This window comes from Acomys russatus, chromosome 5 (genome assembly GCF_903995435.1).
Source record: "Acomys russatus chromosome 5, mAcoRus1.1, whole genome shotgun sequence".
Lineage (NCBI taxonomy): Eukaryota > Metazoa > Chordata > Mammalia > Rodentia > Muridae > Acomys > Acomys russatus.
In genome coordinates this window covers 73,845,593-73,869,302 of record NC_067141.1, presented here as the reverse complement: position 1 = coordinate 73,869,302, position 23,710 = coordinate 73,845,593, and the positions used below count along the sequence as shown (strand labels likewise).

Here is a 23,710-nt window from a genome sequence, read left to right as displayed (position 1 = left end):
TAGGCAGCAATGGCTAATGGTCCCAACTTGAGTTTTCTCTCATTGCTATGCTGCATATTAAAGAGAACAGATATTTTTGTTTTTTTCCATCGATTTCATTTATAGCTGTAGTTTAGAAAATATCAAATACGTCCTGTAACAGAATCAGATCCGTTGTCTGATTTCTGCTTCCCAATCAGAGTCCAAGAGGCGATTGCTGAAGTGGCTGCTGAGCTGAGCCCCGATGGGTCCGCCCAGCAGCAGTCCAGAGCCATACAGAAGGTGAAGAAGAAGGCCAGGAAGATCCTTCAGGAGATGGTCGCCACGGTCTCGCCGGGCATGATCAGGTAGTGGAGGCCTGCTCTCACCAAGTCCTTGTTCAAGGGAAAGATGTGAGCAAACATGGAGGTGTTTCAGTGCGCAGCCTACACTGAGCAGCACAGTGGCGGCTGCAGTCTGCTCTCGCCCCTGCTGGTGGGTAGCAGCTGTCCCACCATGGGCTTGAGGGTGCTAGAAGGGTCCTTTTGCTCACTAAGCTGGCTTGGCTCTTCACCTTTGAAGTACTAAGTGTGACTAGAGAAACCTGTGTTCATTGTCCACAGCAATAGACACTTCTGTGAGTGGCGTCTGTTTACGCGACCATGCTTATTCTTCAGTTTAGACCTGTGTGCACACACATGACGTCATTTACAAGTACTTTTAGGCTGTAGACTCAGAAGCTGAAGGAGGCAAAAGAGACCTCTGTACAGACTCGTAACATATACATTTGAGTCTATGTACAGATAGATTTAATGTTTTTATTTCTTTCAGGCTGACTGGCTGGGTGTTGCTAAAGCTCTTCAACAGCTTCTTCTGGAACATTCAGATTCACAAGGGTCAACTTGAGATGGTTAAAGCTGCAACTGAGGTAGGAATTCTGTGCCCCATCACCCCGGGTCTCCCCCCCACCCCCCGTGTAGTGTGTGTGTGTGTGTGTGTGTGTGTGTATTCTGTGCCCCATCACCTCGTTCCCCCCTGTGTGTGTGTGTGTATTGTGTGCCCCATCATCCTGTTACCCTGTGTGTGTGTATTCTGTGCCCCATCACCCTGTTCCCTCTGTGTGTGTGTGTGTCTGTGTGTGTGTGTGTGTGTATTCTGTGTCCCATTGCCCCATTCCCCCTGTGTGTGTGTATGTGTGTGTATTCTGTGTCCCATTGCCCCATTCCCGCTGTGTGTGTGTGTATATGTGTGTATTATGTGTCCCATCACCCTGTCCCCCCCCCCCCCCCCCGTGTGTATGTATTCTGTGCTCCATCACCCCATTGCCCCCTCCCCCCCGTGTGTGTGTGTGTGTGTGTGTGTGTGTGTGTGTATTCTGTGCCCCATCACCTGTTCCTGCTGTGTGCGTGGAGTGCTGCTAGCCTCATTCTGAAGGTCTCCTCCGTGCTCTTGTCAGCCTTTGCACCATTTGAAAGCCTGCCCCTTGTGAGACTGCAGTAGCATTTGGAGAGAGAAGCAGAGCCTATCAAAATGTGCAGAAGTCCTTTTGCAATTTACCTTGCAATAACCCTGCACACCAAGTCACACAATCCTGTCTTATACATAAGGACATTGAGGCACAGGTAGAGGAAAACCACCAACCCTAGCCACAGACAATAAGGGATTTTTCTCAGTGCTTTATACCAAGGCTGGCTCCACAAACCTCTGTTCATTTTGCACAATGAAGGCTGCCTCTCAGAAGAGGTGTGGGTCAGTTTGAACCTGTGTGTTCTTCCCACACTGGCTGCTACTGTAATAGTGCAGCTTATGTTCAGCTGTGTAGGCACCAAGGAATGACCGGAACATGGCTGTAGAGAGCGAGCCATTTGTTAGCCAGTGGTGAGTGACTGCAGCCAAACGCAGTGGCCAAGTGGGACTGAGCGTCAACTCTGGCTGTAAAGCTCTCGCTTTTCTCTGCTCTAGACGAATCTGCCGCTCCTGTTCCTGCCAGTGCACAGGTCCCACATCGACTACCTGCTGCTCACCTTCATCCTCTTCTGCCACAACATCAAAGCGCCGTACATCGCCTCGGGCAACAATCTCAACATCCCCATCTTCAGGTGAGACCAGCTGAGTTAGAAATTAAAGATAGGAAAAAGATGGTTTTCTCAGACATATTGCACACGCCTTTAATTTCAGTGTTCAGGTGGCCTAGGCAAGTGGATTTCCATGAATCCTAGGCCATCTTGGTCCACATTGCAAGTTTCTGGCCTGCCAGGGCTCTATTGTGAGTGTGAGTCTCTGTCTCAAAAAAAAAACCAAAAAAAAACCAAAAAAAAAAAAAAAAAAAACCAAACCAAAACAAACAAACAAAAAAAACCAAACATACCAAAACCAAAACACAAAAAAACCTAAAACAAACCCAAAAACCCAATTGCTTAGAATTTGGGATTTGTCTTTGTTTTTGTTTTGTTTTTATCAAGACAGGGTTTCTTTGTTTAGCCTTGGCTGTCCTGGTCTTGCTTTGTAGAACAGGCTGGCCTCAAACTCAACAGCGATCAGCCTGCCTCTGCCGGGATTACAGGTGTGTGCCATGACTGGCAGAATTTGGCATTTGTTTTGTTATATTTTGATATGTGTTATAAAAATGATTTTGGCCTATTTATTATAAAAGTAATGCTTCATTGTGTAACCTTTGGATGACCACCATTATTTCTGTATTTGATATGGGCTACTTTGTGAACTGTGCGTAGGTAAACTTGAAGGACAGTGTCAGGTGGATGATAGGTCATTGAGATGCAATGGAGTAGGTTATAGTGCCAGACCCGTCAAAGGAAGGTATCTAAAGGTAGGTAAGAGTAACCCAGCTGTTACTTTGCCCTCATGATGTAGAGAATCCGTTTAGACTTTGCTGGGCATTTCCAGAGGATGTTGTGAATTGTACTCAAGGGAACAGTGTGCTCAAAGGCAGAGACTCAAGAGCAAGGTGTTAGGAAGGTGAAGGACAGGCGGGTAGGTTGGAGTGTGTACTAGGAAGCCCAAGGAAAGTCCAGCGGCTGGAGGTGCTAGCTCACAGATAGCGATGGCTGCATCAAGAGTAGCTCCGAGCTAAGGGGGAAGCTGCTGACTGAACACACGCGTTCACACCTGTAAGCTGAGTACTCATTCTGGGCTCAGAGACATTGATGGCTGGTTCTGTTATGAGCTCAGGCAAATGATGAGGGTTCACATCAGCAGTGTAGGAGGAGGGCAGAGACAGAACAAACTAGAACAAGTAACTGGGCTCCTCAGAGTCAGTGCTTGTCCAGATGGGGGCTGAGCAGAGGGTGTCGGGAGACTGGATCTGCTGTCTGCTATGTCTGGTCACTGAGAAGGAGCTGGTCAGAGGAACTGAACTCTTAAGTACCAAGCAGCACCCAGCTGGGCACTGAGGCTCTGTGGCCTGACATGAGCTAGAGGGGATGAATTCACAGGAACTGCAGTCAGTGCCCAGTGACTGGGCAGGCAGGCCTTCCCATGGTAGCGTTCAAAGTCTAGGCCTCAGCCTCACCATTCAGGACGCTCTTTCCTGGTGTAGTGTACCCTCCCCCACTCCCCTACCCCTGCCCAGGCTCTGAGTTCTCTAGGCCCCCAGAGTTCTGCAGCTAGCCAGGGTGGTGTGACTAGCGGAGAGAAGCCATCATTTCGGTAGTCTGTGGTATTTATCCTGCTGAGCTTTAGGCATACACGGACAACACACACATAGTTCTTGCTACCAAAGAGCTTGCCATGTAACAGGGCACATAGGTAGCTGGCCGGCATAGTAACACTGTGACAGGAGCCTACAAGACAGATGAGTTTCGCAGGGCCTAGAATACCCATGTCACACTCCATCTTTTCCCGGCAGCCGGGCACCGGGAAGCTAAACTAGGAAATCATCAGGGAGGTCAGCTGGGGAGATGGTACAGCTGGTAAACTGCTAGTCAGGCCTGAGGCCTGAGATCTGTCTCTAGAATTCATTCAGAAAAAGTCTGGATATGGTGGCGTCTGCTTGTGATCCCAGCACTGGGGAGGCAGAGGCCTTGGGCTCTCTGGCAGCCAGCCTAGCCTGTTTGTCCAGTACCCGGCCAGTTATAGAACCAATCTCAAAATGTAGATAGATCTTGATTAATGACACTTGTGGTTGTGTGCTGGTCTCATGCGCGTGTGTGCATGCCACCCCACCCCCACATACAGGTGCACACATGCGTGCACAGACAGCCTGGATTCAGAACTCAAGTGGCTGTTCTGGCCTCTCCTGTGATCAGAGTAGCTCACACGCTCATTCCCGCCAGATCTGGGTCTCACTGAGGCTTTTTGTGAATATCATACACTTATAATTTCTCGGAGTTCAGTGTTTGTTTCCAGGAACTCATGCCAGCCATTGCTTAGCTTACCCTTCCTTCAGACATGGTGGAGATTGGAGTTAAATCTCCACAGTGACAAAGCTCATCAGGGTACACCGTTCACTCATTGAATTCATTCTAAAGAATTTCAGAGTGATTATACACGTCACCATCTTACCCTGACTTCCATGTATAGACTCTGAGGAGGTGGAGTATGTTACATGTTACTTAGTATTGTTGCTCACACCAAAGGACACGGAGTATGTTAAATGTGACACAGTGTTGTTGTTAACACCAAAGGACACGGAGTGTGTTACATGTGACACAGTGTTGTTGTTAACACCAAAGGAGACAGGGTATGTTACATGTGACACAGTGTTGTTGCTCACACCAAAGGAGACAGAGTATGTTACATGTGACACAGTGTTGTTGTTCACACCAAAGGACACGGAGTATGTTACATGTGACACAGTGTTGTTGCTCACACCAAAGGACACGGAGTATGTTACATGTAACACAGTGTTGTTGCTCACACCAAAGGAGACGGAGAATGTTACATGTGACACAGTGTTGTTGCTCACACCAAAGGACACGGAGTATGTTACATGTGACACAGTGTTGTTGTTCACACCAAAGGACACGGAGTATGTTACATGTGACACAGTGTTGTTGTTCACACCAAAGGACACGGAGTATGTTACATGTGACACAGTGTTGTTGCTCACACCAAAGGAGACGGAGAATGTTACATGTGACACAGTGTTGTTGCTCACACCAAAGGAGACGGAGAATGTTACATGTGACACAGTGCTTTTTGCTCACACCATTGCAGACTCTCATGTTCATTTAACGAGACCAGGAAGAGACAGTGAGTTAGGGAAGCTGACTCAGTCTCCCAGCTTCACATCCAAGCTCATCAGCATTGCAGACAGAGGCCTGCAGTCAGGAACAGAATTGTCTTATTCCTGTGTGCAAATGAACCTTGGTTTTGTTTTTAGATACAGAGCCCAGAAGAGGAGGTCTGATCTTCTGGAACTACAGTTACCATGTGGGTGCTGGGAGCTGAACTCAAGTCCTCTGGGAGAGCAGCCAGGAATCTTAACCACTGAGCCATCTCTCTTATTTTTTAAGATGGTTACACTCGATTCAGTTTGATAAAATTATCCTTATCTTGTAGAGGAGCCTCTTTTAAGCATCAGTTCTTTGAGACTATTTTCTTCAAGGAATATTTGTTCACTTTACACATTTGCCATGGGTCAGGATCTTAGACTCTGTCTGGGGACCATGGGCATGGTTTTGTTTAAATTTTATACATATATATGCATAATAAATATATACTTTTTTTGTGTGTGTCTGTGTGTGTAATTTTTGAGGCAGAGTTTTATTTTTTAGCTCTGGCTGTCCTAGAACCAGCAATGTAGACCAGGCTGAACTTGGAAGTCCTCCTGTCTCTGCCTCCTGAGTGCTGAGATTAAAGGCGTGCACCACCATGCTGAGCCATTGGTTACCTTGGTTTGTTGACAGTTTCATAGATAGACTTAGTGTTTTCTGACCACCCTTCTCCTTATACCCTCTCTTGTCTTCCTCTCATCTCTGTTCGCCCCACCCAACCCTATCAGTCAGGCCCTTTCTCAGGTTCATGACTTTTAGTTTTGCTTTGTAACCCATTTATGTTTCTTTAACATTTTTAGAAAAAGATTTATTTCTTTCATAAATATTTTGACTGCATATATATTTATGTACCACTTGTGTGCCTGGTGCCCAAGTAGTTGAGAAAAGGGTGTCAGATCCCTTGGTGCTGGAGTTATGGATGGTTGTGAACCACCACATGGGTACTGAGCATTGAACCCGAGTCCTCAGCAAAGCAGCCGGTGCTCCTGACTCCTGAGCCATCTGCCCAGCCTGTGACCTATTAGTCTGACCAGGATGTCCATCTGTGTGACTGGGTGGAGCTGCCCACTACAGCTGGTGCACTCACCAGTGGATACCCAGTGGAAGGCAACGGCTCTCTGGTTTTAAATTTGGAAGCATTTAAAAATCTCCTTCAAATCTGTGTCATCACCTTTGTAATGACCTTGACAGACTGGTTTTGGCTCAGAAGTTATAATGTAAGGAGACTGAGGAATTGGTGAAACATGTCTGCAACATGGAAAATGAACACTTGCATTCCCACTGTCAACATTTGAATACCATGTGGGGTTCTATATGGATGACAGATGCTTTGGAGTATCTTGACATTTGAGCCACCTTTTCCATATAAATAATTCATGTATTTTTGAATTTGCAGTACTTTGATTCACAAGCTTGGGGGCTTTTTCATAAGACGGAGACTCGATGAAACCCCAGATGGACGCAAAGACATTCTGTACAGAGCATTGCTTCATGGGGTGCGTATAGCCTTTTAATTGTCCTCAACACCGTGCGCCACCTGTCACAGGGCAGCCATGGACATGTACTGGAGCTGCTCTCTGATTTGAGAGATTACTGTATTGCCGTGGGTACTCATTGTAGTCCCCCAAATGTAGCTTTGGTGGGATCCTTTGCTGTAATGGGTACAGGGCGATGGCTACTGAGTGGTGTTAGAAGTTCTCTGTGTTTTGCCGTAAGACTCACAGCTATGGCGATCTGAGCTGCATGGCCTTATGTCTGCGTCTGACTCTCTTGTATCTTAGCACATGGTCGAGCTGCTCCGACAGCAGCAGTTCCTGGAGATCTTCCTGGAAGGCACGCGCTCCCGGAGCGGGAAGACCTCCTGTGCTCGCGCTGGGCTGTTGTCAGTGGTAGTGGACGCTCTGTCCTCCAACACCATCCCTGACATACTTGTCATACCCGTGGGCATCTCATACGACCGGATAATCGAAGGCCACTACAATGGGGAGCAGTTGGTAAGCAGCCAGCCTGCACAAGGTCGTCTTTGCCTTTCAAGCTTTGCTTTTATATTTAATGATGGTCTTTGGCTAATCATGGGTTTTGTGCTACCTCTCTGAACCCTGCCTGGGTGGGCACAGACAGATGACATGGGCCTCATCTCCTCTATCTCCTGTGGGCTTTCCTGGCCTTGGAGAAGTATGGGAATTCCTGTGTCAGTGCTAGCTTTGGTCATGGGACTGGAGGTGGAAAGCCACTTGCACTGAGTTGTGATTTCAGTGTTGATTGTGTGTGACTTTTAGTGAAGCCTGAAGACCCGGGGCCGTGTGGGCAAAGCACGTGCAAACCAATCCGAGAAATGGGAGCAATTTTTTCAGTAAACTTTCACCAAAGGATGCACGAGTCATAAGCACTTAGACTGGATCATTATGAAATGAACTCACCTATGTGATTAGCACCTAAATGGAGGAATGATGTTATCAGGACCCAGAAATCTTCCCTGCACCCCTCCTGCTGGCCTCCTCCTGGAGAGCCACTTTTCAGGATCCAGAAATCTTCCCTGCACCCCTCCTGCTGGCCTCCTCCTGGAGAGCCACTTTTCAGGCCTCTAATAAGAAGATTGGTTTTTTCTCATTGTTGAACTTCATTGTCGTCGTCGTCGTCGTCATCATCACCACAATAATGATGATGATAATAATAATAATGATGATAATAATAGTAATGTATGTGGTTGTTTGTATCTGGTTGCCTGTGTGAACAGGTGCTTGTGAGGCCCGGCCATGTTGCTGCATTCAGTTTAGACTCCACAGTGGGGAAGTGTTCCACTTTGTGAAGAAATTAAACACAGAGCTCTTAGCAAAGCTCTCTCTCGGCACAGCTCTCTTAGAGCCTCTGGCTTCACTCTGGTCTGTGCATACTACGGAAAGGAGACAGGAGCTCTAAGCCTAAGTGTACTTAGTTCACAAGCACTGCCCCACACGTGGGCACGTCCCCCACATGCCTTTGCTAGCTGCCACTGTGACCGGCATGTGCGAGTGCCCGAGGAGTTCAGCTTTGTTGATGTAGTGAGGAAGTCTTGGGAAAGTGTGTCCTTCAGTGTCAGAAGTCTGGGACACTTGATAACCCAAGGCTTCAAAAAGTAAGGACTCCACCTGGGATTTTAGCTGCTGGTGGCTTTTGACAGTTCATACTGTCACTGTGTACAGTGGGATGACCTGTTAAGCAAATATTTTCTAAGTGTCTCATTAGTGGGAAGGCGCCATGAGGCTGACTGGCATCCAGTTGCTTAATGTGCCATAGACTCTAGTGCTGCCTTCACCTCAGAGAAGTAGCCTCTGTCCTCGTTTGTTTTAGTCTGCGGAGAGCCAGTGTTGCAGGACGTTATGTCACTTTTGTCCTTCACTGCTTTGTGTCTTTGTGAATTGTGTGATGCATACTAAACATATTAGCATTAAGTGTTTCTCCTTGCTCACTTTCCTCCTCTGAACAACAAGGTTGTACCTTGTGAGTGTTTTTGAGTACTGGACACTTGAAGCAATCAGGCATGTCCACTCTGAGCTTGTGGGCTTCATGGTCTCAGGGTAGCTGGGAATATGGCCAGCCCACTGGCTCCCAGTCACTCATTTTTCTTTCTTTACCAATCATTGTCTTTTTTTTCAAGATATATAACTCAGGTTTCTATTAAGCAATCATTGTAGCTGAGCATAATGTCTCATGGCTGTCTCTCAGCAGTGGGGAGGCTGCAGTAGAACTGCAGGTTTGCATAGCATAATGAGACCCCGGCTCAAAAGAGAACAGTAAAGAACCCTGGAGCACCCCCCCTTCACTGTTATGTTTAGGGCAAGCCCAAGAAGAACGAGAGTCTCTGGAGTGTGGCAAGAGGCGTCATCAGAATGCTGCGGAAGAACTACGGATATGTCAGAGTGGATTTTGCACAACCATTTTCCTTGAAGGTGAGATTCTGCTAAAATGCAGGTCTGAAGCTTGTTTTTTAAATAGTTCCTTTTAGCCTTTGAAGCTCAAAATATAGTTTATATGTTGTTCTGAAGGGCTTTTTCCTTTGTTTTAATTTTTTTCAGGAATATTTAGAAAGCCAAAGTCAGAAACCTGTGTCTGCTCCCCTTTCTCTGGAGCAAGCACTGTTACCAGCTATCCTTCCTTCAAGGTAGGCTGTGGGCCTGTGCTAGCTAACTGTCCCACAACTCTCTGTCCCTGCACTGCACAGGACAGCAGCCTAGCATCAGAGTGAGGTGTTGTCCCCATCTGCATTGCAGTAACATTGCTCTGATAGAGGGTGTGGGAAATGCTCTCTGTCTTTCACATTTGTGTGTGTGTGTGTGTATGTGTGTGTGTGTGTGTGTGTGTGTGTGTGTGTGTGTGTGTGTGTGTGTGAGAGAGAGAGAGAGAGAGAGAGAGAGAGAGAGAGAGAGAGAGAGAGAGAGAATGTGTGAGTGTGAATGTGTGTGAACAGGTTTTGTTTAATTATATGGAAAATCTCTTTGATTTTTGTGACTCTTACTTGGTTATTTGATTTATGCTTTTGAATACATGAACTGCAATTTCTGTGGTGGTGTCTTGCCTTATGCATATTAAACGTGAGTGACATGGGTAGAAGAGTAATAGTTAATTGAAATTTCCAGAACTGAAAATGCATTATAATTTAGAGCCCTTCCTTTATCATAGGCAAAATGTTGAGTTTTCAGAGGTTTTAAGCATGATCTCCTGCTTTCTGCATCCTCTCTGCCAGTGAGTTTAGAAATGATGTATCATAGATTATTTCGTTGTCAATAAATAAGTTTTCTGTCTGAAAAAATTTTATTAGGCTCTACATTGTAGAGGAAAACAATCCAGAGAAGTGATATATTTATAATTTAAACTTAAAATGTGAGGTGATCAAAGCTATTTATACATTTAGAAATTAGTCTTACTTTGTGTGCCTTACATAGAGTTAGGTCTGATACGTGTGTGTCACCCCAGCATTCAGAAGGTGGGAGGAGCACTGCAAGTGTGAGGTTTGGCCTAGTCTGTAGAGGGACTTTCAGCTAGTGGGGGCCACAGAATCAGAGGCCGTCTCAAAAGTGAAAATAAAGCTGCAGTGTGGGCTGCAAGAGGTGGATTTTATTTTTCAGACCTAATGACGCTGCTGCTGAACATCAAGACTTGTCCAGTAACGAGTCCAGAAACATGGCGGATGAAGCCTTTCGAAGAAGAAGGCTGATTGCAAACCTGGCTGAGCACATCCTCTTTAGTAAGTGCTCCACGCGTGTCACACGCTCCACAGCACGTGCAGCAGGGTAGGCCAGGCCTGTTTGGAACTCTGCTCAGCTCAGGGTAGCGCCTCTGCAGAGTCCGTCACCTACCCATAGGTCGTGACAGGCACGATCCTGGAAGGAAAGTGGCAGCGAGGGTTGTCTGTGTGGAAATACGGCAGCAGACCCCTGTCTGATAGAGCAGGTGCTCATCCAGTAATGCCCATGTGTCTTAACACACTTTTTGTCAGGATGATTTGTGGGTTCCTTTGCTTGTGACTGTGTGCCTGAACTGTCTTATGGTATGATGGGCGGGCTTACAGCTGAGTGTCTCTTTCTCCTCTGACCCCATGCATACTTTAATTCAGTAAATACTGAGCAGCTGCCCTTCCCAGAGCAGTTTTAGCTGTGGGTGCAGATGGAGCCCGTGGTGCCTCTGTACTCTCACACCTACTGCTTTTCTCCTGGGATAGCTGTGCACAGACAGTGCCCCCAGACTAACTGAGCAGAGGATGAACCAGCCACTATCAGGCCATCTTTAAATTCCAAGTTGCAGCATTGTGCACTGTATTGCTCTTGACGACCTGAACATAGCACCGTGGTGTCTTGGGCTCAGCCCTGCCAAGCTGTAGTTTTTCCATTCCCTGGGCCGCTTCCGGTCAGATTCTCATCCATTACCGTGGACGCTGTTGTACAAGTTTCCCCCCTTTGCTTGTGTCTCTTACTGTGGTGGGTGTTTCCTAGTTGACTCCTGGACAGAGGCTTCTTCTGTGTGTCTGTGTGTGTGGTGTGTGGCTAGAATTGTGGGCCTCACACATTCTAAGCAGATGTCCACCCCTGAGCCAGGCCCCCAGCCCAGAGAGCTCTTTTGTGTGATTGTGTCTCCCACACCTCAATTGTAGACGCCAAACAGATAAGTCCTACTTGTTAAAGTTTGGAAAATAGAAGTGAAATAAATAGCAAAGGCCACTTCCTGATAATCAATTAGAGGTGTTGGTGTCTAGTCCATGTCCTGAGAATCAGTGGTATTGGTGTCTAGCCTCTAGAATTAGTTTTGGCTTTGAATTGTTCTGTTTTCTATTTATTGTGTATTACTGGTGCTTTTAAGTGTTTCGTAAATATTTTTCCTAATGGCTGTAAAACAGGGCCGATACTTTTCACACACTGGAGGCAGCTTGAATTGTGAATGAAATATTCCTAAAATCACTGTCATTTCAAGAGATTCACACATGACATCTTTGTTTCATATTTTTATAAATGATGATGATTTTCTACAAGTTCAAAGTTCTGGGCTCCAGAGCATAGATGTTCTAAATGTGTCTGCACGTCTCCTCACTTCTTTGGGCCACACTGAAAAGAGAAAATGCAGCCACACTGAGCATCATACTGAGCATCATACTGAGAGTCACCAGGCCACCAGCTTGTTCTTATGCAGCCCAGTCGGAGTATGAGAACTCAACTCCAGGTCATGAAGTTAACTTGTGTAGAAGTCAGGACTGGAGTCTTGACTTTGTGACTTGGGATCTGTTGTGCCCTTGCTTTTGTAGTTCCATCTTTACACCATGGAGACCCACAAGAAGAGGAAATAAGATCACAGCCCACGGTGTGCCAAGGCACTCGGCTGATGGCCCCTTTACTGAGCTAGTCCACTTGGTCTATACTGAAAGAGGCCCTGCCTTAGAATGTGGCCTCATGGCTGGTGATTACTGTGAGGCCTCAGTGAGCCAGAACCCTGGCAAATGCACTTGTGTCCACTGTGAACTGCAGTTACGGGGACTAGAGTCAAAGACTGTAAAGCTAAGGAAGGCCCTTCCAAGGACTCGCTTAAGTTAGAGCAAGGCCAACTAATGCTCTGTTTTTTTCAGCTGCCAGCAAGTCCTGTGCTATCATGTCTACACACATTGTGGCCTGCCTGCTCCTCTACAGACACAGGCAGGTATGGCTCATGCTCCTGGTGGTTCTGTAGGAAACCTGGGCACTAGTCAGCCTCTTCTAGGCCGAGGCTGTGAGATAAACAGCGAAGGAAGCAAAGTGTCCTGCCCTGAGTTCACCATGCCAGCGAGGGAAAGAACCAGACTGTAAATGCATACAGTGGAAGGGTGCCCTCTCCGGTTGGTGCAGTTCACATAAATAAGGAGAATTTCAATGACATACGGTTTCCAGGTAGTTTGCTTCTGTGTTAGAGCCCTCTCTGTCCTCCATAATAGGCTTGTGTAGCTCTGCCATGGAGAGGTCATGTCGTTCATGTTTGTTGTCATATTCTTGCGATAAATGTCATGAGGCATGTTTAAAGTGAGCACACAGCACTACTTTCAGACTGCTCTCTTTCCCCTGTGGTTTCACATGCTCAGCCTGTAACGTGACGCCTGCCCATGACATTCCCGGGGAGCAGGGTCTTAGTGCCTTTCCTACTTGCTCACGTAGCTGGTCTGCGCCTGTCTCTGTGGCTCTTGTAGGACAGCCACATCAGGCAGGAACCCTGGGGAAATCAGACTTTCTGCTGTCACAGTCCACCTTTGTCTCTCTAGGGAATCCATCTCTCCACATTGGTGGAAGACTTCTTTGTGATGAAGGAGGAAGTCCTAGCTCGTGACTTTGACCTGGGCTTCTCTGGGAATTCAGAAGATGTTGTCATGCATGCCATTCAGCTTCTGGGAAACTGTGTCACAATCACCCACACCAGCAGGAAAGATGAATTTTTTATTACCCCCAGCACAACTGTCCCATCGGTCTTTGAACTCAACTTCTACAGCAATGGGGTACTTCATGTCTTCATCATGGAAGCCATCATAGGTACGACAGGACCTGGAACATTCTCAGATGCTCTCGAGACTACAAGGGTCTGGGACCCATAGTGATGCCCACTGTTTTAGGATGCTAGCCCCCTTAGTATCTCGTGAAAATGTTGCCCCGAATTACCCTCCATAGTCCTGTGTTTTTCACTGTGGGGGTGAACTACGAGAGTTGTGGGGAGAAAAGAGGTGCCTGAGCTTTTGGAAGCTGAGACCTCATGGAATAGGATTTTACTTAAAAATTTCCAGGAACTGCAGACTTTTTTTTTTTTTTTATTTGTTAATAGGCTCTAAGGGTAATTTAAGAGTAAAATTTCTCTTGAGACCTGGCCCTGGTGACTCCATTTGCTTGTGTCTCTCCAGCCTGTAGCCTTTATGCAGTTCTGAATAAGAGGGGCTCCGGAGGGTCTGCTGGAGGCCCTGGCAGCCTGGTCAGCCAGGAGCAGCTGGTGCAGAAGGCTGCCAGCCTGTGCTATCTTCTCTCCAACGAAGGCACCATTTCTCTGGTGAGTGAAGGCTCTTCCGTGCTTCCTGACCCTTTCTTCATTATTTGCATAGAAGTGCAAGACACCTTTGCTTTTCTCTTGGAAAACATTTCCCCTTGGCTGCAGCTTTCTGCTCTAAATCAGTGTGGCCTTGACTGTCTTGGTTTGTGTCTGTCGTGGTGCCCTGGCTCTGAGGCATGACAGATGCTGTTAGTTCTCAGTCACACTGTGCAGAAGGTCCTGTGTCAGTTGTCCGTAGCTAGCACACCCACTTCTGGGTGTTGGAACCCCAAGTGAGAAGTGGGTGAGCCCCAGAAATGAGCTATTTGACACTGTCTCAGCTTATACATCCAGAGTTTCAGAAGTGTGAGTGCTCAATCTCTCTCACCCCTATACCTGGCAGAACGACGTAGAATCTATCTTTGTAGTGTACTATTCTTTTTCATTCATATGACTGTATCTTGGTACATTCACAAGTGTGTACATTTTGAATGAGACATTCTTGAACATGCTCTCTGTGTGTGCTTCATGCTTGGGTGGCAGGATCACGAGAGGTGTGGATAGGTATGGCTCCTAAAGGGGGCCTCATGTTTGTTTATGGGTCTTCTTTGAGTTACTTGTGTGAACTGTCTTCACTGTAAGATAGCTCCTGCATGGAGATCATCTTAAAACACAAGAAACAAAATGTTCTAAAAGGTCTAAGAATCTGGTCTTCCAGGGCCCATCATGTAAGGGCACTAAGTGCAGTGCTCTTCCTGTAGTTGGGACCACACGACGTGTGCTGCCGTTCATGGGGAGGGGCTCTTTTCTCTGATTTTGTCACGACCATTTATCAAGACAGTGGACATCAGAGATCACAGGACTCGTTCAGGTGGAACTGAGGGACTGACAGCCACTCTACGGTTCTTAAGAGGAGCAGTATGAGGCCAGCCCACCTTACATGGCTTCTCTTTCTAGCCCTGCCAGACTTTTTATCAAGTTTGTCACGAGACAGTCGGGAAGTTCATCCAGTACGGCATTCTCGTGGTGGCCGAGGTGAGCACAAGGCTGCCGCCATCCTCCTTATTTGCTCTTCACGTTCCTTTTCCACAAATTATTCATTTAAACCAGGTTTCTGCCAATTATTTTAAGCAATAAACACACTTGCTCTGTGTTTATGTCCAGACAGGATGAATGGGGCGCTGCTGTCTTGGGTTTGTTTAATTTTGTGGATCCTTTTGTAAGTGGTATTTTTCTAGATTAAAACATATCTTGAGTTGATTCTGTGGCATCCAGAAGTTGATTCTGGCATGAGACATGAAGCACATCTGGATGCTTGTGCCTTCGCATGATGCATTTCTCTCTTTCAAGTCTGGTCAGGGGGATTCAGTGTGGTTCAGACGGGGGCGGGGGCAGCTGTTTGTTCAGGAGATATGAACATTCCTTCTTGTAACGGACCTCCATCCGTCCTCCCCGCTGCCTCCCAAGGGGTTTAGAGTTTGGGAAAAGTTTGGAATTGCCCATGAGGGTTGTGTATCTGAGAAAGATCAGCCTGAAGTGAGGATGGCTGTGTGATGCTTGGCTGTCTGGGTGGTTGGTCATGTGCCTGGGAACATGTATTTACTGTCAGCCATCTTCTTGGCATAGCAAGATGACCAGGAAGATGTCAGTCCTGGCCTTGCAGAACAGCAGTGGGACAAGAAACTTCCAGAACCTCTGAATTGGAGAAGTGATGAGGAAGATGAAGACAGCGATTTTGGTGAGGAGCAGCGAGATTGCTATCTGAAGGTACTTTGGTGAAGGATTCCGGGTATATAGCTGTGATGAATCAAGTTAATGCTGCAGCTGCACAGTGGGGACTGGTGACTTCCTCATGCTCAAAGTACTTCTGAACCTCTCTAACCAGCTCTGGTCCAGTCTAACCACTGCAGAAAGTCACTGAAGATCAGTGCCTTAAATTATATAGTTTGGGAACTGCTGAGTGGAAAGAGAATAGGATTTGAAAAGCCAGGAAGAGGAAAGGAGGTGACTTCGTACATCTCCATGAGATGTTCAGGTCACTCCTGATACCTGCCCTTGCAGCCACTCTCCACAGGGCGGTGATGTCTCCAAAAGACACATGGGAACACTCCCTTTCTCCATTTCTGTTTTACTAACTTCACCGTTGGGCAGTGGTCTTGCTTCATGCACCGGAATGTATAATCTGTGTTCCCTGCCTTTTGCATGGGTAAGTGACTATTATGCTTGATTGTGTACCCTGGAGGGCTGAGCCCTAGACCAGCTCTTGTACTGATGAGAATTTGTTAGGGTAAACTGAGGCGAGCATAGAGTTAACAACTGACCGCTCAGCAGACTTTCCTCTGAGGGAACAAAGCTTGATTTTCTGGGCCAGTACTCCTTGTGGCTCGTTGCTGGGAGTAGCGCTTGTGGCCATCACATTAAAAAAAAAAAAAGAAAGAAAGAAAGAAAGGGGGAAAAGAATCTCTCTCTCTCTCTCTCTCTCTCTCTCTCTCTCTCTCTCACACACACACACACACACGATAGATGATGTTAGCTTTAACAAACTCCAACAACTTAATTTTTTCTCCACAGCATGCATATTAGCCTAGAAGCATAAAAATTGCAATCTGGTTACTTTTTTTTTGTCAATTAGCAATAATCGCGCCTCGGTTAAACCTCATTGGTTACAATACTGCCACTGTGCAAAGCTACTTTTTTTTTTTTAAGTGAATGCTTATGAAAAAAAAAAAAAACAGTATGTTCCCCAATACTTTTACATGAAAACATTTTACATATTACAGGTGAAGAAAACAAATTATTCTCAAGAATCTACATACATTCACAACTAACCAAATTGTTATAGATTAATGAAGTGTAAGCAAGCAAGGTAATTTTTTTAGCCGATTTCTCTTTACTGGCAGGCTGTAATTTGTGGTTAGAAAGAAAAGATCAATCATCTTAAAACGTAATCTTATAAAAATCTTAAAAGAATCTCAAATCCAAACTTTTATATAAAAAACAATCAACAATTTTACTTTAAATCATCAAGGTGCATATATATTCATTGAAAATTTTTATTCAATCATATCAAGAAGCTGAGGGCAAAAATGGGTACAAGAAATTAATCACCTGTCAACCAGCCTAGCTTTGGTGAGAGAGTCACATGAGCCAGCACTAATTTGGGCTATTCTTGCTCCCTAACCTCAAAAAGTCCCTCGCTCAACTATTAAGAGTGTTCTTTTCTGAACTTCAAATTGTTCCTCAAGACTTTCTATATTAGAGCTAATGACAAAAGCATCTTTCCCTAGCCATACTAACAATCTGGTTTCCCCATTCCTTCTAAGAGTGGTGGTCATTGCTAACAATCTACATTTCTAAGTTCTTTTCAAGTGTGATGGTTGAATTATTAATCTGCTCCAGCAGCAATGCCTGAAAAATGTCAAGTACTATTGTTGTAAGGGCCAACGATACTGCCCAGTGAGGGGCTGGAAACCTTAGAGCTTTCATGCCACTCATATATTATGAGGATATGGTGACCACAAGAGCAATAAGCAGAGCTGTGCCCGTAACAGCATGAAGTCCTCAGGACACGTAGTTCTCAGGCGCTGCCTCTCTGAGGCTCAGCCATCTGGTTGTGCTAACCAGTGGGCCGCATTCCCTGAGTTCTGCAGCGGGAGCAGCAGGTTGCTGTCAGGCAGTGGTGGTGGGAGGGGCTTCTTCTTATGTACTGGGTTCTCCCAAAATTCTCCAGCAGCTGGCTCTGCTTTCCCATCCTCTGACTTCCCCTCCTCTCACACTCTCAGGTGAGCCAGTCCAAGGAGCACCAGCAATTTATCACCTTCCTTCAGAGGCTGCTGGGGCCCTTGCTCGAGGCCTATAGCTCTGCCGCCATCTTCGTTCACAGCTTCAGTGGTCCAGTCCCCGAGTCCGAGTACCTGCAGAAGCTGCACAGGTACCTCATCACCAGGACGGAAAGGAACGTTGCTGTGTACGGTATGTGCACTTTGTTTTGGCTTCTTTTAAAGCTTTCCAAAACAAACACACTAAAGCCAAAACAAAGCTGGGTGGTGGTTGCACACATGCCTTTAATCCCAGCACTTGGCAGCCAGAGGCAGGCAGATCACTGTGAGTTCGAGGCCAGCCTGGTCTTCAGAGTGAGTTCCAGGACAGCCAGGACTACACAAAGAAAAACCCTGTTTTGAAAAACAAACAAACAGCCCAAAAATGAAAATTAAAACTGTTTCCTATTATTATATAATTTTGCTAACTTTGGGAAATTGGGAAAAATACAGAACTATGTTGACCTCTCACCCCACAGATCTGCCGTGGTAGGCATGCCATATAAACTGAGTGGCACAGCTAGGTGTTCTGTCTGCCTTTACTCAGTTAGCATGGTGAGGGAGATGCATACATGCTGCACATGGTCCTGCCTGCTGTGTGGTCTTTGATGGTGCAAGCGCCACCTCTCTGGTGGTGACGGCCAAGAGCTCCTGTGCCCAGTGCTGCTCTGCACCTGTCTGAATCCAGGTGGTAGGCTACCCCAGCTGGGCACATGCCCCTGGCCTGCCTGCAGCACAGCCAGCTTCCAGAGCCAGAGGAGATGCACAGATCCCTAATCCTTCCCAGCCCCTTTAGGGACACCTTTCGCAGGCCCTTGGCTAATTAGTGGCAAACATGGCTTAGAAATCTTGTTTCTGACCTCTAGATCTCTAGACTTGAGCTTCCTGTGGTCACAGGCCCATCGTCAGCTCTGCGTCACTGTCTACTCCTAGAGAATGCCTATGCATGCTGTTATCTGGTTCTCGCACAACTGCAAGATGGATGCTTTGTACATTGCCCTTCTCTCCTCTCTGTCTCTTCTCTTCTTTAATAGATGACAGAGTAGGTTTAAAGAGATATTGGCCCATTTGAAGAAGGCTGTGGTAGTTGCCGGGAGCAGCGGGGAGCTTGTTCCTACCTGGGCTTGCGCTTTCACGCTCTCTGTAGCCTACACTGTGAGGACTGTGTGCTGAGCCCGACCACTGACAGGCTTTGTTATTTCTCTGCAGCTGAGAGTGCCACATACTGTCTTGTGAAGAACGCTGTGAAAATGTTTAAAGATATTGGGGTATGTGTCCACAATCGTGCTGGCCTTTGCTGTGTGTAGCTCTGATCTGTTGCTCTGCCTTTGTGGGACCCAGGGGAAGCACTTTCTGCTGGGGTACCTGGGAATGTATCTCCTAGGCTGAGGTCAGGACAGGACATGCTGAGCATGTTTCAATGCCCCAGGATTCTGCTGGTTTCATACTCATCCCTAAACTATAAGTAGCAGCCATTAGGCAAGTCCAGCGTTAACTATTCCATGTCCTGATATTCTCTGGCGTGTTTACTAGGATTGCTACAGTCACCCTCAGGCACTTTACCATCATGTACAGTGAGATCCACAGAGCTTCATGTGGCCGTCTATAACTGACTTTATTCTAATATAAGTTGGGGAACGCAGGGCACTCCCCCTGAAACACCCTGATCACACCTCGACGCTTTCATCAGACCCACACCCTTCCGTGCTTACATCAGGCTCACACATTTCCATGCTTGCTTGCATTGGACCCACACCCCTCCATGCTTGCATTGGACCCACACCCCTCCATGCTTGCATTGGACCCACACCCCTCCATGCTTGCATTGGACCCACACACCTCCATGCTGGCATCAGGCCCACACACTCCATGCTTGGAACATTTATGTGAAGCAGCCTATAACTTTCTATCTTTCCTGACTTTTGGGTCGTGGACATACGCCAAGGGCTGGTAACCAACAGACCCCTGCTCAGTCTGTTATTTGACTTTTATTTTCTCTCACCTCTCTCTTCAGGTTTTCAAAGAGACCAAACAAAAGAGAGTCTCTGTTTTAGAACTGAGCAGTACTTTCCTACCTCAGTGCAGCCGGCAGAAACTCCTAGAATATATTCTGAGTTTTGTGGTGCTGTAGGGATCTCACAGCACATGTCTCGAGCGAGGAGCTGATGAGGCCCTTGCAGGCTCCAGTCTGACCCAGAGTGACCAGTGTCCTGGTGTGGCCCAGCCTGCCTTCCCCCAAGGAGACTTCCAGGAAGACACGTGCCTTCTGCCCCAGTGGACCTGCACTCCTCCCAACACAGACGCAGTGGCCTGTGCAGAGACTGGGGCCAGTGCCATCTGCGATTCATGATCACTAGGTGACTAGGTGAAATCTCAGTAAGTTATTTCGGAGTTTATTAAAGATTCACATTTTAAGTATGACTGTTCAGAAATAGTTCTGTGATGGACACAGAGGTGTATGTAGAACTGACTCCTGTGTAGTGTGAAATAATGTTTCCTTTCAAAGAATTGGGTCGTCCATTCTCTGTCTCCGTCTTATTCTGCCAACAGAAGCTCTGGTTTGTATGTGAGCCCTTTCCTCTCAAGTGCATTACTAAGGAGTGATGATGCCCTGGGCTGGCGCATTCAAAACACGCTTGAATAGCTAGCTGCCTGAAAGCAGACGATACTGTGTAGGCCGGGAACTGAAATACTGTGAAGACAGAGCTGGCGTCAGGAAGTGACCCTGGCTGGCAAGGGTGCAGCTGCACCTTGCCAGGAAAGTGGCACTAACGGCTTTGCTCATGTGAAGAGCCTCACTGAGCTGTAATGACAAGTGTGTAGAGTCTCTGCTGTCCGTACTCGTACCCTCCCTGCCCTCCTGGCAGGCATCTGCTGCTCCCGAGGAACCCTCGCCAACAGCAGCTTGTTGCTTGGCACCTCAGCTGGGGAAATTGCTGGCTTGTGGCACGGCGACACACTGCTGCCCCAGGGTTTTCAGACACTGCTCACACCTGGGAGCTGTGCTCCGGTCTGTATGACTAGTGCTCGAATGGTGTGCTGTGCAGCCTGTGTGGGTAGATGCATGGTGACCATCCCCATGACAGGTGGTTGGAGGCATTTATAGGGTTTAAGCTCTGAGAAGAGTCCTTGGTTCTGTAGACATTTATATGGGATGCATATCCAAACTCCATGCCACTCAAAGGCAAGAAATTAGGAAAGTTTCCTGGTTTTAGTGGGTGGGTGCCTATTTGTGGTCATGTGGCAAACATGTTATTGTGGTAATTATGGCAGTTTCCTAATGATCATGTGACAATTTATGACAGTCTACTGTCTATACCTATGATTTATATGGAATTATGAATTTTTCTGATGAGTGTTGTATAGATTTGAATTTATAAAAGTATTAGGGATGAGGTTTGTACTTTCCTGCACTTGAATTTTAAATGCTAATTGTATCCTATGGTGACATGTAGGTGTTGGGGGAGGTTGGGGCACTGCCTGGCGTTGCTCAGTGCATGGCACAGCTGGTTTGGAGCTTGTAGCAATAGTGCTGTGCTGAGGTGGTCTCCACCCTTCCCAGTTGTGCATGTCAAATCTCCTTTTCCTATGCATCAGTTCACTGTCAATTGTATCGACTTTGGTTTGGAGCGAGCTGTTCTCCTTTTAGCCTTCTGTACTTCTAACTAGGATAGAGTGGCACTCCCCTTGGCTGTACTTGGGAGTACTTGGGGAGTCTGCTTTACTCTCTTGGGTGGACCTCATCTGAAGACTCAAGCATTTTGTTGGTCTCTTTTCTTCCTTTACCCTCTAAATGTAAATTGGAGGTGGCCCCTCTGTCAGGTAGTTGTAGAACCATAGGCCTGCCTGTCAGTGGGTGCTGCTGCCTTGCCTGTCTCCTCTGCACAACTGCTGCTCTCCAGCCTGCGCAGAGAGCACCTGTTTCCCTTGCTGAGTTCTCCCTTTCGGTTGGTTTCATTTTAGGGACTGCAGTGTACGTGCTGCCCAGAGCTTAACTCCCTGCGAGGAGAAACATGCATGCCTTTATATTTAACTGGTGCTTTGAAACCTTCTTTAAGGAAGAAAATCTGAACCAAAGTTATGCTCACCCCAACAAGCTGACCCTGAGTTAATTTTAGCACAACTCATTCTCCAGTGCCTCGTTATGAAAGAAAAAAAAAAAAAAAAAAAAAAAAGGGCATCACAATAAGGCTTCCAGGTAGCCCTGTTCCCTAACAGAAACATTCCCCTTGTTTTCCAGCAGTTAAAAGATCCAGGTGCTTGTATAACTTACTACAGTTTACTCTGCTGCATTTCTAACAAACTGAAATGCATGCCCTTCAGGGGAGGCTGTGGGACAAGTTAAAATAAACAAATAAAACCTAATACTAAGCAATATGTAACTGCTCCCTGCTTTTAAGTGAGGTTGAGGCAAGTAATTCAGAGGGAGGAGGGGTACCTACTCTCCAAATCCTACAGAAAATGAAGGCAAAACAAGTGGCAGGTGACTTCAACCAACAACACGCTGTACCCTTCTTGGCTCTGTTAAACCTTGGAAGCCATGAGGGTGAGTGCAGAAAACATCTGGGATGGCAGTGAATGGGAGCTCGGGCAGGAGTTTCCTGTGGCCTTGTTTCCCATAGTCTCGGTATCATGTGATGCTCCGGGATGTGCATGTGGGTTCTGGGAGTACGCGGGAGTACTACAGTGCACTGCAGTGCTGAAAGAGCTCTGCGTCTGGCCGCACACAGCCCTGCTGAATGTAGCATTTTCCAAACTGTTTTGACCTCAGGACCTCTCTCCTCTGGGACACTTCTGAATCTCTCACTGCATGCTGTGGAAAAACATTTTCAGAAACTTCATTCATTAGTTCTTTAAGCAGACCAGATGGTCACAAACAGTGACAATGAGGCAGAATTTTGCATGTTTTTTGTAGTGTCCACGATGCACCAAGTGTACAAATATTTTTCCTCTCTGGAAAGAGTAAGCACAGATAATTGGCTGGAGCGCTCTCCTTTAATGGAAGATCTGCTACCTGCCACCCTGGCTTTTTTAAAACTGAAAGTAACAGAATAGAAGGATGAATTGGGGGTAAATAATAAAGGTTTTAATTCAGATCTAGAAGAAAACACTGCACAGTTGAGTGCAGATTTTTATCCATAGATAACTACAGTGTTTTGAAGCGGTAGACCCTGCCTTTGAAGTTTATAAGACTTACTATGGGATGTAAATCTGTTTTTAAAAACACTTTTTAGGGGCCTGAGAGCTGCCACCTGGCATTTAGTTTTAGTACCACGGATGACTGCTTCATAGACTTGGCCTCACTTTTCAACAGCTAAAGGGCTAGCTGGCTTCATGGAAGGTTTGTTACAGTGTCGCTGGTTGTGCAAAGTAATGTTACATTGTTGTAAAAAGAATTACTATTGTAAAACAGCACTGTATGATTTTTGTGAGTGACACTGCCTTGGAAATATTGACTGATTTGTATGCTTAATGATGGTGTACCCTGAGAAGCATGGAAGTGCAGTTTTGTTTTAATAAACCAGAAAAAAAAATCTTGACTTATTTTTTAATGACTTGGATTTGTTGTTAAGACTTTCATGTTACTCATTTTGTCATGCTGGTTTAACTTCACATAGAACTTTTCAAAAATGTTAGTATGTAACCTGAGGTCAACTTGTGAGTCTCCCAGCCCTGGTTTTATTGGCTCACATCCCTTCAACCTTGATGAAGCATTTGGATGGGCATGCCTGCTCACACCACAGAGATACTCCATGGGTGTCTATAGACCTTCTTAGCATTATATATATTTAATGCTATTTAAATATATATTTAAATTATATATATATAATTTAACTTACAACAATGAAGTCCCAGGTTTCTCCACTAGTTTATAATAGCTTACTTTTTTTTTTTTTTTAAAGAATAAAGAATTTATTTTATGAAAGTACAGATATTCCATAGCTCCTTTGCTAGGACAGTGTCTGCAGATGGTGGCAGGCACGTGCATGATGATGGTGTACCTACCTTTTGAGTGCGCCACGTGGCGGGCACCTTCTAGCCTTATTTGTCCCCTTGCATGGGCCTTCTCTTCAATCAAAGGCATGAAGTTGACTTAATTTGGGAAAGCATGTCTAAAATGGACAACGGAAAATGCGTATTGTAGTCCTTGCCAACACCTTTGCATTTGGATGTTCCCTGTAAGGATGCAGGAGCCTG

The 23,710-nt window shown here is 46.3% G+C and overlaps 1 protein-coding gene and 1 pseudogene across 1 annotated transcript in view; one reads left to right on the top strand and one right to left on the bottom strand.

The window, feature by feature from the left end:
* Window positions 1-20,215, top strand: part of Gpam (glycerol-3-phosphate acyltransferase, mitochondrial) — a 31,182-nt gene extending 10,967 nt beyond the window's left edge. Inside the window, exons 6-21 of the mRNA XM_051146789.1 lie at window positions 180-326; window positions 790-886; window positions 1,921-2,057; window positions 6,589-6,688; window positions 6,974-7,186; window positions 9,008-9,121; window positions 9,248-9,333; window positions 10,298-10,416; window positions 12,283-12,353; window positions 12,946-13,210; window positions 13,573-13,715; window positions 14,652-14,729; window positions 15,321-15,461; window positions 17,477-17,666; window positions 18,722-18,780; window positions 19,527-20,215. Coding sequence (XP_051002746.1) covers window positions 180-326; window positions 790-886; window positions 1,921-2,057; window positions 6,589-6,688; window positions 6,974-7,186; window positions 9,008-9,121; window positions 9,248-9,333; window positions 10,298-10,416; window positions 12,283-12,353; window positions 12,946-13,210; window positions 13,573-13,715; window positions 14,652-14,729; window positions 15,321-15,461; window positions 17,477-17,666; window positions 18,722-18,780; window positions 19,527-19,643 — 2,077 coding nt within the window. The 3' untranslated portion in view covers window positions 19,644-20,215. The remainder of the gene's footprint in view (window positions 1-179; window positions 327-789; window positions 887-1,920; window positions 2,058-6,588; window positions 6,689-6,973; window positions 7,187-9,007; window positions 9,122-9,247; window positions 9,334-10,297; window positions 10,417-12,282; window positions 12,354-12,945; window positions 13,211-13,572; window positions 13,716-14,651; window positions 14,730-15,320; window positions 15,462-17,476; window positions 17,667-18,721; window positions 18,781-19,526) is intronic.
* Window positions 16,225-16,383, bottom strand: LOC127190238 (uncharacterized; annotated as a pseudogene).
* Window positions 20,216-23,710: the final 3,495 nt, after the last annotated feature.